We start from the raw sequence: 16,247 nt of genomic DNA, 5'->3' as shown, positions 1-16,247 counted from the left end.
ATTCCTAGCTATTTATTACATTTGTTCAAAGTACAAATAAATTTTCATATTTTATACTTTTTCGCTTTCGTTTTGGTAAAAATATCCGAATCATAAATGCGTGGTAGAGGATTTCTTTTGTTTTCTCCATGAAAAAGAAAATAGTTTAACTGTCGTTATCTTATCCGAAATTTTCGCGAATACATATATATATTTTTTTTTCCGCATATATATATTATATTCCTTTTATCAATATAGGTTAAATATTTTTCTCTTGATGCAGTTTGAAATACAATCGATGGTTTTATGATCGAACATAACTTCTGCGAATTATTGAAAAACAAGTTTCCTCATGGGACGATCGAGGTTGCCTTTCAACCTGCATTGAGAAAAAAGTGTCGAGTATGTATTAAAATGAAGTGTTTATTTGTTTGCACAGTTTCCATCTGTTTTTTCTTGATAAAGTGAGAAGCGTATGAAATGGTCATTATTGTAAGCCACTTCTAACATGTTTGCTTGGCAATCGGTGGTGACAGGAGCCGAAGTAATAGTGAACGAGACATGCAATAATACAACTGTAACAGGAGACTGTAAAAAGAAAACTTAAGTGTCTTTATTGTACTTTTATCTGTCAGATAAGGATATAATAAATCACTACTTACATCGTTTGCTATCATTCGATTTCTGTGATTTTTATCACCGATTATGTCATGCAAGTCCGTGCGACCAGTGACTTGCAGTTGTAAGCATTTGACTTCATCAGAGAAATTGTGAGCAACCCGTTATGCGTAGAAGATTACACGAATTCTTGCTCTTTATGAAACATCACATGCGCACAATCGGTCGTGCCGATAATTAACGGTTTTAGAATATCTATTTTTTGTCATGGTTGTGAAGTAAAAACAACGACATAATGGTGACAACATTGATACCGGAAAGTTCTAGTAGATCTTATTGGAGATTCTTTGGATAATACTTAAAATAATGTATCCGACTCTAGTCCCTATTTCAGGATATATTATTTCTCACTTGCTGATCAGATTTATTTAAGGATTAAGTAGCAACGTTGATATCGGGAAATTCCAGTAAATCTTATTTGCGGTTGTCATGATAATTTCTGAAGCGAAGTATCCGATTTTTATCATTATTTCAGTATGAAATGTTTTTTCAAACTTTGCGTTCAGATATTCATTTAACATTAGGTTGAAGCTGTCGTGTAAATCTTGAAAGTTGATCCTGGCTTTTCTGACGTATAAATCCACGGGCGCTGTTTCCACTTTGAAATATTGTAATCCATTGCTTCTTATATAATGTGTACCATTTAGCAGGATAAAAGCTCTGACGTCTCTACAAGTTATGCTCATTTCATGGTCGCGTCTTTTTATGGGTGCAAGCATCAATGTACCGTCTATGTCATAGTAAGCGTAAAATTGAATACGTGGGAAGAAGGCCTCAATTCTCATTTCTAATGTTGGTCCGATATATCTGGAAACAATAATTTCAAGCTAGTTTTGTGCTCGCGATTGGCAACAGAAAACACGATGTGGAACGTTTCAGTCGTGCGATGCTATGATTGTATTTGTCATACGATAAGTATTGTCGAATGTGCCGATTTATTGTCGCGTGGAGCACTTTTAAGTTGCCTGACAATATTTTCTGCGAACCCCCTAGATATTCTTCATCCAGCAATCGACGCATTCAGTGATGCTCTTTGTGTGACAAAGCAAAAATATTTGTTTAACTACTGATTAAATTTATATTGATGACATTTAATTTGTCGTTTCTACATTGATGTTCGGAACAACTATTCCAGACCGTACGTTATTCACGGGTGAATTTCAACTGATGTTTCAACCTAATCGATCATGATTTCTTACTCGACTTTATATATTTCATAATCTGTTAGACCATAGATCCTTATATTCGTAAGCGTCGCGATGCCGTTAAATATTACATCCTTCGTTTTTATCGTGCGGTGATCGATGATATACGGATCATGAGAGAGTATGTTCAATTGCGGAACACCACATAATAAGTAAGACTCTATCGCTCGTATGCTCTGCCGTATGCATTGATCAAAAAACTGCTGATTATGTGTGCATCTGTTTATGTTTGGAACTAGAAACAAGATAAACAGTGTTAGCATTTTTATTTCGTGCATGTACGTCAAGTTGATGTAAGTATATTTCGTATTTGTTTCGTGAAACATGCGATTTATTGGCAAGAACAATCAACTTGACAAACACTCGCGATCGTTTGTATCCTCCATAGGATAAGATTCTAATCGCTATGAGAGGACGGAGATATAGATATTCGCTCTATTCGTGAAAACTGCTTTGTTCGACGATTACTGCTTTACTTACATATCTTTGTGAAGTTCATGACCGATTTCGCCGCGACTAAGTTGCACGTTGCAACAAGGACCGTGAAAATAACGCGCATTGTGGTAGAATTGAATCCTGTGGTTAAATTGAAAGTTAACGATGTGCCGAAATAGCAAGAAATTCTGACCAGCGAATTTACCGATCAATCAGCAATGTGTCCTGATTAGGAGATTTTGGCGACAACAGATTTTGATAACCACTTCGTGTTATTCTTGTTTCCACGTCTCTCGCAAATCTGCTTGCTCGACGCGTCAGAAATTGTGTTTTGGATACGAAGGTCACATTACAACACAATGTAAATCACGTGCGATCTCGTTGTTTAATATTGTTATGGCGCTTTTCGCGAGAACAGTATTACGCTCCGAAAGTCGTCGCGAAACCGCGCGATTCGCAAATATCATTCTTAGAAGTAATTATTTAGATGGAAACAATCTTTTCTTTTGCTGCCTTGAATGTTTATTAGTCTTTTTAGTAGGTTAGAACGGGATACTCATCGGTAAATTCTATCTGGCGATATTTTTTATAAAAGAGAAAATAGTCTGAGAGAATAAATATTAAAAAAAAATAAGTTAAATAATATATGTTTTATAGGTATTAGTAACGCTGATTTCTGCTGCTATCTGTACAAGATTGTGTGAACTACGTTTCTGAGACATAAAGTTAAATTTACATTTGCATACAGATCTCGTATTGTTTACGATCTACATAGCATCTCACGGTTTGTTATGTTCATAGCTATTTTAATTCATGATTGTTCCAAGTACAATTAAATTTCCATATTTTGTTCATTTCCGCTTTGGTGAAAAAGTTAGTATCTCAGACGTATCGTATCGTATTGCAAATAACTTATTTTTGTTTAATGCTGTGTAAGCTCATATTTAAGGTTTACATGTCGAAAGTAAAGATATTTTTGGGACAAGAATGCTTTTTTTTTTATATGTGTAGGTAGTTCTCGCGAAAACGCGTAAATCGTTATTAAAGTTTTTTTTACTGAAATAACCGGCAAATCAATCATCAAAATTCATCGTCCTGTATAAAATCATAAATAATTTTATCGACCTATGAAATTAATTATTAATAAGACTTTGGTGTAATTTATTATACACTGATTAATAATAATTAATTTTACCAATCGATAAAGTTATCCGCGATTACACATATGACGATTAATGAATTTTGATTGTTGATTTATCGGTTATCTTAATCAACGGATGTTTTAACCGATCAATGTTCAATAGACTGTTCATGAATATTTTTTTACCTATTTGGCTTAATCGTCGGTGGAAGGTCGCACAAGAACCTTGCTCTCCATTACATCATTGCGCGACGGAGGAACTTAAGGATGTATCTGAGATACAATCGGTGACAAAAGTGCTTCAAATACAAAAAAATTGGAATATCTGCTTCAAACGTGTAGTAAACCTAGTGATAACTGATATAAATGGTGGCTAATATAATGTATCTCTTATTTAAAAAGTTATTGTTCACTTTTTCAACAGTTTATTAGTTTTATTTGCTATTTTTCAACTTTCTATAATGAAACTTTTGGCAGGGAAAATTAAATTTCGTATTTATTTAATATCAACATCCATCAGTGCAAAGAAGAAAAGTAATTGGAATAAGTTAAAACAAGTAAATATGCATTGTCATAATCAATAACTATCAATATTATTTGTTATTATAAATATTTGAAAAAGTTAAAAGTTAAAAAAGTTTTAAAAGGTAGCAACAGCGCACCATATAATTTGTGGTTTGTATGTTGGCAGTAATGCACTGTGCAAGTTAGATAAAACAACAAAAACCTCAAATTTCACACTTATCCTATTGTTCATCGAAATGATTTAATTTGTATTCTTATCCTCTACATAAAACAATACAGACAAAACAAGACATTACAATGTAACTTTATTATACTAATTTATAGGTTATTTGTTTGACACACCAGCTGATTGCAACGTTGCCGCATTTCCACAGTCCAGTTACTAACTCCTTACGACAATCGCAAAATTGTCACAAATAAAAATTAATTTCTCTGAAACCGTGTTGTGAAAACTAATCAAATTCTGCAAATAATTCCGATAATTCAGGATCTAGTATAAAAATATTTAAATTTTTAGTACTATTTTTTCTATACGTTTTTACCCATTACATTCAGGAAAATTGCTTTTGTCATAAGAACACGTGTAAAATTAACATAATAATTATTCTTCAACGGTTTAGTAAATCGGTTTATTGAAATTTTTTTCAGTATATTATAGATAATAAAAGAACAGTTATCCAAAGTTTTATCAAATTGGTACTATTTTTATATAGCTCAAAAATCCTTAAGGAAATATCGAACGTCACGGAGAATCCATCTCGGTTTGATCGGGTCAATTAGTCATCCTAACGTGCAAGACTGGTCCATGGCCCAGATTCATCATAGCCCAATATGTCCTTCCACGAGCGACTATAAAAAGTGGCCACGAGCGCATCACCGACTCGCAGTCGACATTTCGCGATACCGATTCTGATTCGCGCAATTGCCGATCATCCGACTTTTCCCTAATCATCCGCTTCGGAAGTTGTGAATTCTTATTATCGATCGTTCTCACGATGTTGCCTGAAACCGTCGAGCATCGCGAACCAATGAGACGCGACTTATGTTGAATCGCATGCTGACGTGCACGATAATCACGTGTTCTCTGCTGATCCTCGTTGTCATTAGCATCGTGCTGTTGTTGATTTACAAACCGTTCTACGTTTGGGAGATCGACGTGCCTCACTGAACACTCACCTGGGAGAATTTGTGGGAGCTTTCTCACTCTTTCGTTCTTGAGAAGAATTTCAAAGCAAGATACGATAAATTCGTCCTATTTGCTGCAAAATGAACAAACGAAACCTCCTTCTCGTGCTTCTGATACTTTCCACGGCGACTTCGGCGAGGTGCGGCTTGCTGGAGATGTCGCAAACGCTCTGGACCAAGGTGGTGTCCGGGAGTCTGACGAAAATCGGCAAGCTGGACCCGTTGAGGGTGCCGCTGATCAAGGTGGATCAGTCCGAGGGCGACACCAGCTACAGAATAATCTTGAGGAACTTGGAAATTGTCGGTCTTAATGAGTCCACCTTGGAGAGTATCCACGTGGCTCGTGGTGGACTGAAGTCTAATCTGAGCGAGCTCGAGGCCGGCTACGTGAGTTACAGTGACCTCCGAGACGTGGAGTCTGTCAAGTACAAGTTTCACACGATGATGAGAGAGCCCCACGTGCCGAAGGACAGTCTCGAGGCCGTGGTGTCGCCCTCGAGTCGAGCCGCCGGTGTCAGAGCCTCCTCGCAAGAGGATCGCTTCGGCAGGTTGCAACAGGATCAGCATAGATTCAGCACGTTCGAGCAGAGTCAGCAGCACGATCGACAGACGTTCTCTCATCCTGACACGATGCTCGGCGGACCTCACCGAGATAACCTGAGGACGCACGGCAACTCTGAGACGGGTCCCGGAAATTTCGCGAGCTTCCAACATCCGGCCTACGTGCAACCTGCTTACACGCGGGGAACAGGAGATTTCCAGGGAGATTATCGTGGCAGCTTGCAGGGTGGCGAAGACGTGGTCGATTGCGACGATGCGCGAGGTCCCCAATATCACTATCAAGGCAATCAGAAGGCCAATCGTCACTATGAGCCGCGACAAGGCTACGCGGAGGTTTAATCACAATCTTTTTACTTGGAATCTAGCGTCTTATCGTGATTCGATTGATTCTGTCGTAACGATCTCGGGCCTTACACAGTGCAAGCGGCGGGATACATTACGCGCGCGTAATTGTGTTATATATGCGTTTCTTCGGCCTCTTTTTATGTAACGTGTTTCACAGCGAAATGGCGTTAGCCATTTGATCGAGTGACAGGCGGTAACGTTGAAGCTGCAAAATTTGCCGGAACAGGTTTCCGCGTCGGAAGCGGTCAAGACTAAGTCGAAAGATCGCGGTGATGCAAGAGCGTCCGCTTCGTATAACAGAGAACAGTCCGCGCGATCGGACAATCGTCGAGCGTCGGAGGAGGAGACGAAGCGGCAATCGGGTTACATCGATATCGTCTACGCGGGTGACAGGGCTAACGGGAGCATGAGGCGTTTCGGTAACTTCGGTGTGAATCCCGGACAGGATCAGCGAGTGTATGGCATTGAAGACATCATGAAGGTGTCCATAAGTTTCTTTTTATACTGCTCTCTCTCTCTCTCTCTCTCTCTCTCTCTCTCTCTCTCTCTCTCTCTCTTCAATATAAAATCTGTAACTTAAAAAACTGTAAAATCTGATTGAAATTTCCGCAAAGTTACGTCGATCTATCGCGTAACAAGCGGATAACCACGAATTCTCACGAATTCCTCTCGTAGGACATCCGAGAGAGTGCTAGGTTCATCATCCACAATTTCACGGAGGGCGAAGCCCTGACGAAAAGAAATGACATGATTAAAGTAGCGACAGGAAGTAAAGAGTTGAAGGACTCGATGAGATACGCGAAAGACCATCAGGAACAACAGGGTTACTTCGAGGAAGGAATGCAGTTGATTTACCATTACGGTGGAGTGGGTGTGATAAACGGCAGTGCTTCGCGCGACGTGAAGCTCAACGACACTAAGAGAGCGAAACGAGCGCATCCCGAAGAAACGGCTGAAGTAAGGATCGATATGTCACCCGTTCGAATGCGCGAGTCAATTGACGAAAAATTGGAGTATTTTGAAAATTTTTCCTCGAACTGGCATTCAGGTCTTAATTAATAATCGTTACTTGAAACTTATTCCGCGTGAAATGCTCAGTTCTGAATTTAAATTTGGGTTAGGTTTTTTTCAATCATATAACATACAGAATGTTTGATAATTATTGAAATATCTATTGTGTGCAGGTAGAAGTCATTAAACTGAACACAAAATTCCTTTCAGATACTTAATTATTATGGATTAGATTACAGTAATTTTGGTTCGCGGCGACTTGTAAACTTTGTGAGAAACTTTAGATAGCGTCTTTGGAGTGTAAAGGATTAAATTCCCCGTCAATCGAATGCGATGCTCTATTTTTTATTTATATGTAGAAGTTTGCCTATTTTCTGATGTGCTCGCGAATAGAGATGAATTCACTGGTGGAATACATAAAGATCTATTTTTCGCACGTTTACAAAATATTTCAGGACGACGTGATGCACGTGATCCTGAGGATACGCGTCCCATTGCTTCGCGTGAGATCCCAATACACACTCGCGGGAAAAGCAGGAAAGGAGATGTTGCGCGGCAGTGGTCTGCTCGCCGGAAACTTTAGTAAGAAAAGAAAGAGGGATAGAAAAGAAATGATATCCGTCGCGTTAATGAAAATGAATTATGTTAAGTGAAAATGAGTTATGAATTATGTTAGTGAAAATGAATGATTAATGTTACTATCGTTGACAACAGCTGATTTGGCGGGCGACTTCATGCTAGAGTTGAAAAGGGTCAACGGGGAATTGATGATTGTTCGCGCCGCTCGTGCGAAACTCATGGCCAAAGATAAAAAGGTCACTTTCCAAGGTATGGATGAGGAGGGCCCGGTGCGAGCTGTCCTCGATCACGGTGAGTGCGCGGCGTTAACATTCGCGCGATTTTCACGACGCGAATGCTAAATTATCTCGCGACAATCGCGATTCCCGACAGTGATCTCCCGCGTCGGGTTACACTTGAGATGAAACAATGCTCGCGATCGTACTTACCTCAGCCTGAGACGAAACAGAGAAGAGTCGGTTGTCGACGCGCGGCGTATGCGAGAACGTGCGAATTAATCCTTTAATACTGTGAAAGATGTTTTACTTTTTAAGACGGTTGTAAATGTTTTTGGGAACGCTGATTCTAAATTCACTGTCAAAATTTAAATTCAATATGACGGCTGTGAAAAGCTTAAATATTGATATATTTAAAGTATGAATCTAGATAAAAAAAGTTTTTATTCTGATCACACATCAATTACAAGTACACAGAGAAAATGATTTGTTGAATCAAATAAATGTTTCTTTGGAATAGTCCAAATAAATTTTTTGGTTGACACAACAAAAATATTTCTTCGGAACTAAGCCGTAAATAAATATTTTTGTTGCGTCAAATAAAATTTTGTTCGATCAATCAAAAGATTTGTTTGAACTGTTCCAAAGAAGTGTTTATTCAACCAAATTCTCTCTCTCTCTCTCTCTCTCTGTAGAATGTAAAAATTTTAAATTTAAGTCAATAGACCTTAGATAGTGACCTCAAGAAACCTCAAGGTTCTTCTGAACATATTCTCTACTACAGGTCAAAATCTGCTATTCCGTACATGCTTTCTTGATGGTTGTCTGTGTAGTCATGCAGTTATGTAATCTTTATAGAGGCAACAGTTTACTTGCTAACGAAACGCGATCCTCTTTCCGTGAATTCGTTGATCGAGACGGATCTGAGGAGACGTCGCCATTATGCCAGCTAAAAGTTGGATTTCTTAAAAAATTTAGATAACTATATTTTATTGAAAATATTACATTTAAAAGTATATTAATTTTTTACATGTAGATTTAACCTTGCTCTTTAAGACAAGCCAAGGTAGAAGTCGATGGAACTGTTTGCCTTAAAGTTACGCCTTTTTTTCGTAAGTGGGATATACACATTTCGCAGGTATGAGAGGGTTAAATCGGCCGATCGCGATCAACCGTCGCGGCGAAGCCGGTCCCGGCGATTACGTGAGAGCGCGTGTCTGTTTTTCTTACGCGGCTGTGTCGCGTGGCTCTTCCGCGCGGTTACTCGTGCGCAAAATGAAAAGCCGAATTCCTTTGTGGAAAGTAGCGTTAGTCAGTTGGTGCATTCGCCGCGACTTTGCAATACGCGCGATATCGCTTATCGAACGCGAGAGTCCATCGTACATCGATTACATAAGTGGACGGTGCGGTAGCCAGGTAGAATAGTACAATTCTAAATTCTATCTGGCTCCCGTGTACATTATTCACGTGCTACAGGAATTTCTCGATCGGGAGCGAGAGAGAACGCGCGACATCACGGGATGTCAATAGATCGATCGATCGATTGGTCGGCCGGTCCGAGCACGATCCGAGAGAGTAAAAGTCCTCGCTTTCTTGCGAGCGGTTTCTGGAGAAGGCGAACTGATCGTGTCTCATGACGAGCTCGATTTCCGTCTCAACTCGCGCGCTTAATCTCTCATTCACGTTGGCTTTCCTCCGCAGGTTTAATGGCTGCGGAGGCAGTCGCCGCGATGCTCGCCGACGACTTCGCCACGAAGGGACTCAGCGAGAAAACGGCCGACGCGGTCATCTACAGGATGTACAAAGATCTACCGGGCAATTGAGCAATTCGCCTGATTGAGCGGTCGGGCTCGTTCCCGGCTGATTTTCCCGCGCGCGCCTTATTGCAACTTTCCTGCCGTGTGCACTGAAAAAGAAAAGTGTGTTTGAGTTAATGAGACAGCTTGCTTGAACGAACAGAATTCGTTCAAACAAGCATATAGTCAATTGAACGAATTATGCAATTGCTGTGATGCATTATCAATCGATTCAATGATTGCGATTTGGTCAACAACACAGCTTATTGTTGCATTAATTTGTTGCGTAATTTGTTCAATAGATGCAATATTCCTTTGAAGGCTGACCGCCGATTTTGTCAATCTAATTGCTTTTCTTCTCTCAGTGTGTATTTATTACTCTCTCTTATTTATGCTACTTTATTTATTTATTTATTTCCTCGAGAGTGAGTCTGCGTTTATTTATCTGCTCGCGAGTCTGCCGTGCGTTTCGAGTGTTTTGCTTTACTCACCGGCACTGCGACTCGCGCATTCATTATTTCTTTACTCGCGCACGTACATATTTATGCATTTTCGAGTTGGATTAACGAAACTTGTATGTGACGAATAAAGTGACTTCTAACAGCAAAAGTACAAACAACTCCACGACGCCTTTCTTCTCACTCACGGAACAGGCGATTCCTTAATCTTTACGTAATTTCATTTGGAGCGTTCTAGTAATCGCAACACTCTTGACTCTCCTGGTACTAGGGGGAAAGTCGCCTTGTAGTCTTCGCTTCCACGCACTAGCTAGTTTTACTTTTACGTCGTGCGAATTGTTCGTTCGTTCATTTAGCAGTACGATTGGAGGAACCACGCCAATTCGCGCGCAAATATTCCTCGAAGAATCTTCAAGTAGATTTCGCGTATCCGCTTTTTATTGACGGCCTTCCACCGACGCGACTTCTCAATTATTCCCTTTTTGTTCCGTCGCTATTTGCGTTTGTTTCGCGCTGCATGCGAGGGGATTGCGCAAGACCGGCGACAAGGACGCCGCGTTTATCCTAATGACAATCCGCACTCGAGACGATCATTGCCGTCATTAATCTCAGCCAATCGTAGAAATCACTGAGGACAGGCATAGAATGCGAATGATTAGCGGGAGGCAGAGAAATTGAGAATAATTAGCGACAGCTGTATGTATTACCAGTCACCAGTATGTGAGCCACCGCAGCGTTGTATTCGCGAATCTCCACACATGAAACCATTAATTTCTTAAACGTTTAAGACGTACATCGAGTCGCCGGTGTTAGTAATGGCGTTAGAAAGCTACACGGTTGTTCCGCTGGCGGCGAATTGAGGAAGAGAAAAAAAAGTCTCCTCGACGAGATTTTACGTTTAACGATTGAGTGACTTCTCTCTTCCTCTCCGGCCAGGCGAGAGAGACGCGTTCGGATCGCAGCCATGGCCTATGGCCTGAAAGTCTTTGTTGACATTTGCAACTTACGAGTATCGTAATGGCCAGCATGTAACATTGCACCCATCTTCCCGCGCGCGAGCTGTAATTCTAATCTTACATGTATAACACTTATTACCACATCTTATTATGCATCCGAAATTGCGTAATCGCGCAGCGATTCGAACGCTCGTCAGCGTTGCGCCGCCGCGCTACTTAGCAGCACGCGGACGGGTTTTTCTTTTCTCCTCTCTTCCTACACCACTTGTCTCGCAATCTTGCCGTGAGCTAGAATTCAAATAAAAAAAATGTCTCACCTTTCGCGGTAAAACGATCGTCTCTGGCGTTTATCGTTATGACTACGGTGCGCTCGCCGCGTTGAGGAGAAGAGCGATGGACTGAGGAACGACATTTTGCACCGTTACGTCACGGCAATGCTACATGAGAGTAACAGTGTCAAGGTGTGACGATGCAGAATTCGTCGCGCGAACGAGACGAATCTTGAATATTCGATAAATTTGCACAGCGAGAGACCGGTTCGCGCCTTGTTGAGGCGTGCGGAAAGTGAGATACAAGAAGAGCAACAAGTCAGAAAGTCGCTAGACTCGCAAGCGAAGAGAGAGGAAGAGAGAAAAGGCGTCATTTATTTAGTGCCCCGGGGTGTGATTCCCTCAAACGCTGTGACATGAACAGATCATCAACATGCGTGTACGCAGCGGTAAAGTACGGGGTTTAAACTAGAACTGAAGGTCCATTGCAGTCCTCAATGTAATGTAAAATAGGTAGAGAAGGAATCAGTAAGATAGGCACGTAACGTCAGCGAGATATAGATATCAGCCCGAGAAGACCGCCATCCTTGACTTCGCGCAAATAATCTCGGCTAAAAAATTTCTCACGTTAATTTCGCGAGCACGATACTTCTATGACATCAAACAATCAAATTATCAAAATGAGTACACAATAACAAAGTATAAAACTGAAAATCTATTAAAACATCGCAGTTCTCTGCAATGTGAAATAAGAAGACAAGGAGGACGAGGAGGAGCCCACGTCGTGTCACGTCGTGTCGGTGGCCCGAGAGAATCGCTATCCTCAGTCTTCGCGCGAATCATCTCGGTTTGCGAAATCGCTCGCGTTAGTGTCGCGTTAATTTCACGAGCAAAGATCTCTGTCAGAGGACCGCCGTATTATCTGTGTGGCTGTCGTGTGCGATAAAATGGCACTTCGCGGTGGCTGCAACGGCATTTCGAAAGTCAACAATCCCGCCTCGAAAGCGCGATATGTAATCATAGCAGCCACGCGACACACAGCTCCTCTTCATCCTTGAATATCTCTGATGAGGACTTGGCGTTTGCCCGCGCGCGAGAGCATCCGCTGTTCGCGGGGATGGCGCGAGATTGTGACCCCGGGTCTTCCTCGCGGCTTCCCGTAAATTCCGGCGGATGTCACGCAGACACAGCGAGCGTCGTGCGTGCGCGTAACACCTCTGTACCTGTAAGCATGTCTCTGCGTGTCGCCGCGCTTGGCTACGGCCCTGACTGAGTTAAAAGGAGGCATTCTACCGTGATAAATTCACCGTCTCCATCGTGGATACGCCCGAGGTGGGGTTCTACCACGCGGAGAAAGTGCACTTACTTTATATATACCCGCGCGACGGGGCCATCGCACGCATTTTCGATATCGCTGTCGCTAATTGCGATCTCGCGCGCATCCCGCGGCATCCCGTGAAAGGCACCCCGGCAATCGAGTCGAAACCGACGACCGGTCATCGAGCATGAGGACTCTCGGCAGGATGATGCTGATCGGAATCGTGCTGATCGTCGCATGGATCGGCAGGGCCGCGTCGCAGTTACGTAAGTTCGCCGCTCTCGTTCTGCTCCTCAGGACTACAGATACATCTCGAATAATTAGCGCATTATTGATAACGATGACAATGGCGTTTCTTTTATTCGATTGGAAATGATAAACAACTCGTCTATTGCTCGCGTATAATATGTCCAGTTTTTCCTGTTTTTTTCTCTTTCTCCCACTTCTCTTCAAGTCGCCACTTACGTTGATTTAATGATGTTTATTCGCTTTCTTGTATTATTTCCACGATTAGCATATTGCGTAACGATTTCGTAAAAATTTCAAGCAACAGGTTCCGAATTATTATTCTTTCATCCAGATATTGGCATTGTTATTATTAACATCATTATTCAGGAATGAGATTTTTTACGAGAGGAATAAGCGCTGGTGGACCTTTGAGCCGGTTGTCGCATTGAAACACGTGAACGCATTGAAGCGTATTTCCAATGTTAATACGTGCATGGCTGTTGAATAAATAATTGTCGCAAGTCTCTCTCTCTCTCTCTTCTTCTCTCTTTCTCTGTGATCAAACTCTGCAATTGACGCGAGTCGAACATAAAACGAGATTATATCAGTGAATTGAAGGCCGCACCGAATGCTTCGTTCAATCATTAACGCGAATACCGTTCGTGTGAGATCTCTTAGTCGACTTAATTACGAATTTGTCGCTGCAGTTTCTCCAACAGCTAACTCGCAATGACCATCGTGTGCAGCTAATTTATAGGCATTACTCAGGCTTCTCGTTCAATGTGAGGTTATCGGACGCGCGCGAAACCGGCCGTTTCGTCCGGATGAGTATTGCGCATTCCGGCATGCAGTAATATCGGCGCATGTCGTGGTTTAGCTTTTGCGCAAAACCCTGCGCACAAAATGCCCGAGACCTCGTGGATGCATAATTTATCGTGGCGTGGCCGAGTGTCATCGACCGGGAAACCGTCAGTAGAAATCCCGGAAGTATTACGACACAATGTCGAAGGAAAATCGAACGGGGCGTATTTATTCGCCGTACGTGGAACGACATCGTTACTCTTACATGTCGCATACGCGACACAATGTAATCTGCAATTTAATCTGGACACTTTTACTTGTGCAATACTTTTCCTGCCGGCGCTCGGCGCTCCTATCCGCGCGCAACACCGACGATATAATCGCGAGCGCGTTCTTGTTTCGAGAGAAACTCGAAAACGCGTTGCTTTATGTTTCCAGTATTGATTACTATCATTACATCGGCCGCAAGAAGCTCGCCGTCTGTCACGCACACACGTATCACCTGTTCGACGTTACACAAATCCTCCAACTGCCCCGCTCGTTCTTCTTCGGACTCGCGATGTGTTTATGTGCAACTCCGCAACGAGAAGTACACGGAAAAAAAGATTTTGTTGGATCAACCAAATCTCTCATGAAATATGAACGAATTCCGGCTGAATTCTGTTTGAGTTAATAAGATTCTGGTTAACCAAACCAGGTTTCTGATCAACCAGAACTGTTCAAGTTGAAGTTTTGGTTAACCAGAATCTTTTTAACTCAAACCGGAATTCTGTGACTCGTTTATATTTTACTAGACATTTGGTTGATTTCAGCAAACTCTTTCTTTTGTGTAACATTCACAAAATTATATCCCGGCCATCCATAATTAACTTCGAAATAGGTAGATGTAGAAAAAGAAAGTAGGATTGAAGATACACTTGTCACGACTCTAATATTCGAGCAAAAGATACTTGGGCTTCGAATCGATAATTATTAAGAAGGAATTAATAATAGGATTTGTCTTCTTATTCGATTTCTTGTGAAGCACTCTTTCAAATACTTCTCAAATTAAAATGCTCTTAGCACAATTATAGCCGATCTTTTACTTCATAGATCGCGATACTGCAACTCGTGAGCAAAATTCATTCTACGTTGACAAGATCAGCCCATCTTCTTCTATGTAAATTGGTCTACCTAATTCTTCGCCGATTGCCCACCGTGTGATGTACCGTACGGCACCCACAAACATCCGCCGTATAATAAATCCGTCGATAAAAAAAAAAAGAAAAGGAGTAAAGACTCCTTCGCCAGTCGCCAGTTCGTAATTCCACTTTCTACTACCGTGTACTTTCGATTTTAGGCCTGGCCGACCGATTGGCCGGAAAAAAGCCGCTCTCTTAGTCATCGGCATGTTCTTACCTTTACCGCGCTCGCTTACCCGACGTTGCAGCAGGGTGCAACACTTGTTCAGCCTGCATCGTCCTCGAAAACACCTAATGCCTATCTTTTCTGACATGACGACGTCGACATCTCGGAATTTGGCACGGACATATTCGTGGGAAAGTCTCGGATACATCCATCACACCGCGGCTTCCAAGACTATATTTGCAAGTTGAATAAATCTGAATCTTGATTTTTCTCTTCTGACAAGCAAACGGAATTTTGTGACGCATAAATGTGTCCAAATATCTGGCTTGATAAGACCTCACAAAATCATTCACACAAATATGTATTCTGCACGTTAATGATCTCGGTGAGCTTCAGTCTCGCGATCCTTGGGCTCTTTCAATAATATTCTTTCTCTTCTGACAGACAAATGGATTTAGTGACGCATGAAAATGTATAGATACTTGGCTTGATAAAACCTTGCAAAAGCATACACATGGACAGTTATTCGCGTGTGTACGTTAGCGATCTTGGTGAACTTTAATTCACGACTTTTGGATTCTATGGATAGTCCTACCTCATCGCGATAATTATTAACGCCAATATCGATTGAATGCGAGCGATACTTTCAGCTCCCGGGGTGACGGCCTGTCCGCGCACGGACAACCTGGCGGAGTTCAACAATTGCGTTTTGAAGCAGTTGCAAGCGCTGACGCCGTACCTCGCCAAGGGGGTGCCCTCTTTGAAATTGCCGGCGTTAGACCCGCTGTTCCTGCCTTCCCTGACGGTGGACAGGAACCTGGACTCGCTGAAAGTCAAGGCCAACTTGACTCAGATTCGCGTTTACGGCGCCACGAATTACGTCGTGCGCGATTTAAAAGCGAATCCCAACGACTTGACGGTCTCCCTCAGGGCTCAGCTGCCTCACGTGCACGTGAACGGCGACTACGATGTGCAGGGCAGGTTGCTGCTGGTACCTTTAACTGGGCTTGGCAATTTTAAGGGGAACTTTAGTAAGTTCGAGATAGAGTAAGCGAACCTATTTCGGAACAGCACCTATTTCGACACACTTTAATTTTTTTCCTATATTAGCCGTCAAATAATATCAAATTTTCATGTTAATAACAAAGAATGTGTTCTAATATGAAAATTTTATATTATTTGATACAGGCTAATACAGGAAAAAAATAAAAATTG

The 16,247-nt window shown here is 41.8% G+C and overlaps 2 protein-coding genes across 5 annotated transcripts in view; one reads left to right on the top strand and one right to left on the bottom strand.

Moving 5' to 3' along the window:
• Positions 1–16,247, top strand: part of LOC116848844 — a 120,848-nt gene that overhangs the window by 102,541 nt on the left and 2,060 nt on the right. The window contains exons 1-6 of one of the 3 annotated variants that reach the window (XM_032825372.1): positions 4,194–6,042; positions 6,281–6,535; positions 6,730–7,011; positions 7,521–7,647; positions 7,780–7,935; positions 15,683–16,063. In XM_032825372.1, coding sequence (XP_032681263.1) covers positions 5,230–6,042; positions 6,281–6,535; positions 6,730–7,011; positions 7,521–7,647; positions 7,780–7,935; positions 15,683–16,063 — 2,014 coding nt within the window. In that variant the 5' untranslated portion in view covers positions 4,194–5,229. Of the gene's footprint in view, positions 1–4,193; positions 6,043–6,280; positions 6,536–6,729; positions 7,012–7,520; positions 7,648–7,779; positions 7,936–9,560; positions 10,419–15,682; positions 16,064–16,247 lie in introns of those variants that run through there. The other 2 variants (XM_032825381.1, XM_032825391.1) reach the window with 2 other exon arrangements.
• On the bottom strand, positions 383–2,644 carry LOC116848928. Of its 2 annotated transcripts, XM_032825560.1 has the most exons (5): positions 2,503–2,644; positions 2,343–2,438; positions 1,857–2,097; positions 642–1,464; positions 383–567 (listed from the first exon to the last, which is right to left on the bottom strand). In XM_032825560.1, the coding sequence occupies exons 2-4, from the start codon at positions 2,419–2,421 to the stop codon at positions 1,026–1,028; spliced, it is 759 nt and encodes a 252-aa protein (XP_032681451.1). In that variant the 5' UTR covers positions 2,422–2,438; positions 2,503–2,644; the 3' UTR covers positions 383–567; positions 642–1,025. The 2 variants fall into 2 exon arrangements, with proteins under 2 accessions (XP_032681451.1, XP_032681441.1); XM_032825550.1 differs by having other exon boundaries at positions 2,343–2,636.

The sequence above is a fragment of the Odontomachus brunneus genome, unplaced genomic scaffold, assembly GCF_010583005.1.
Source record: "Odontomachus brunneus isolate Ranch 3 - 2012 unplaced genomic scaffold, Obru_v1 Obru_scaffold_005, whole genome shotgun sequence".
NCBI lineage: Eukaryota > Metazoa > Arthropoda > Insecta > Hymenoptera > Formicidae > Odontomachus > Odontomachus brunneus.
The sequence above is the reverse complement of the archived record's forward strand: the minus strand, read 5'-3'. Positions and strand labels throughout refer to the sequence as shown.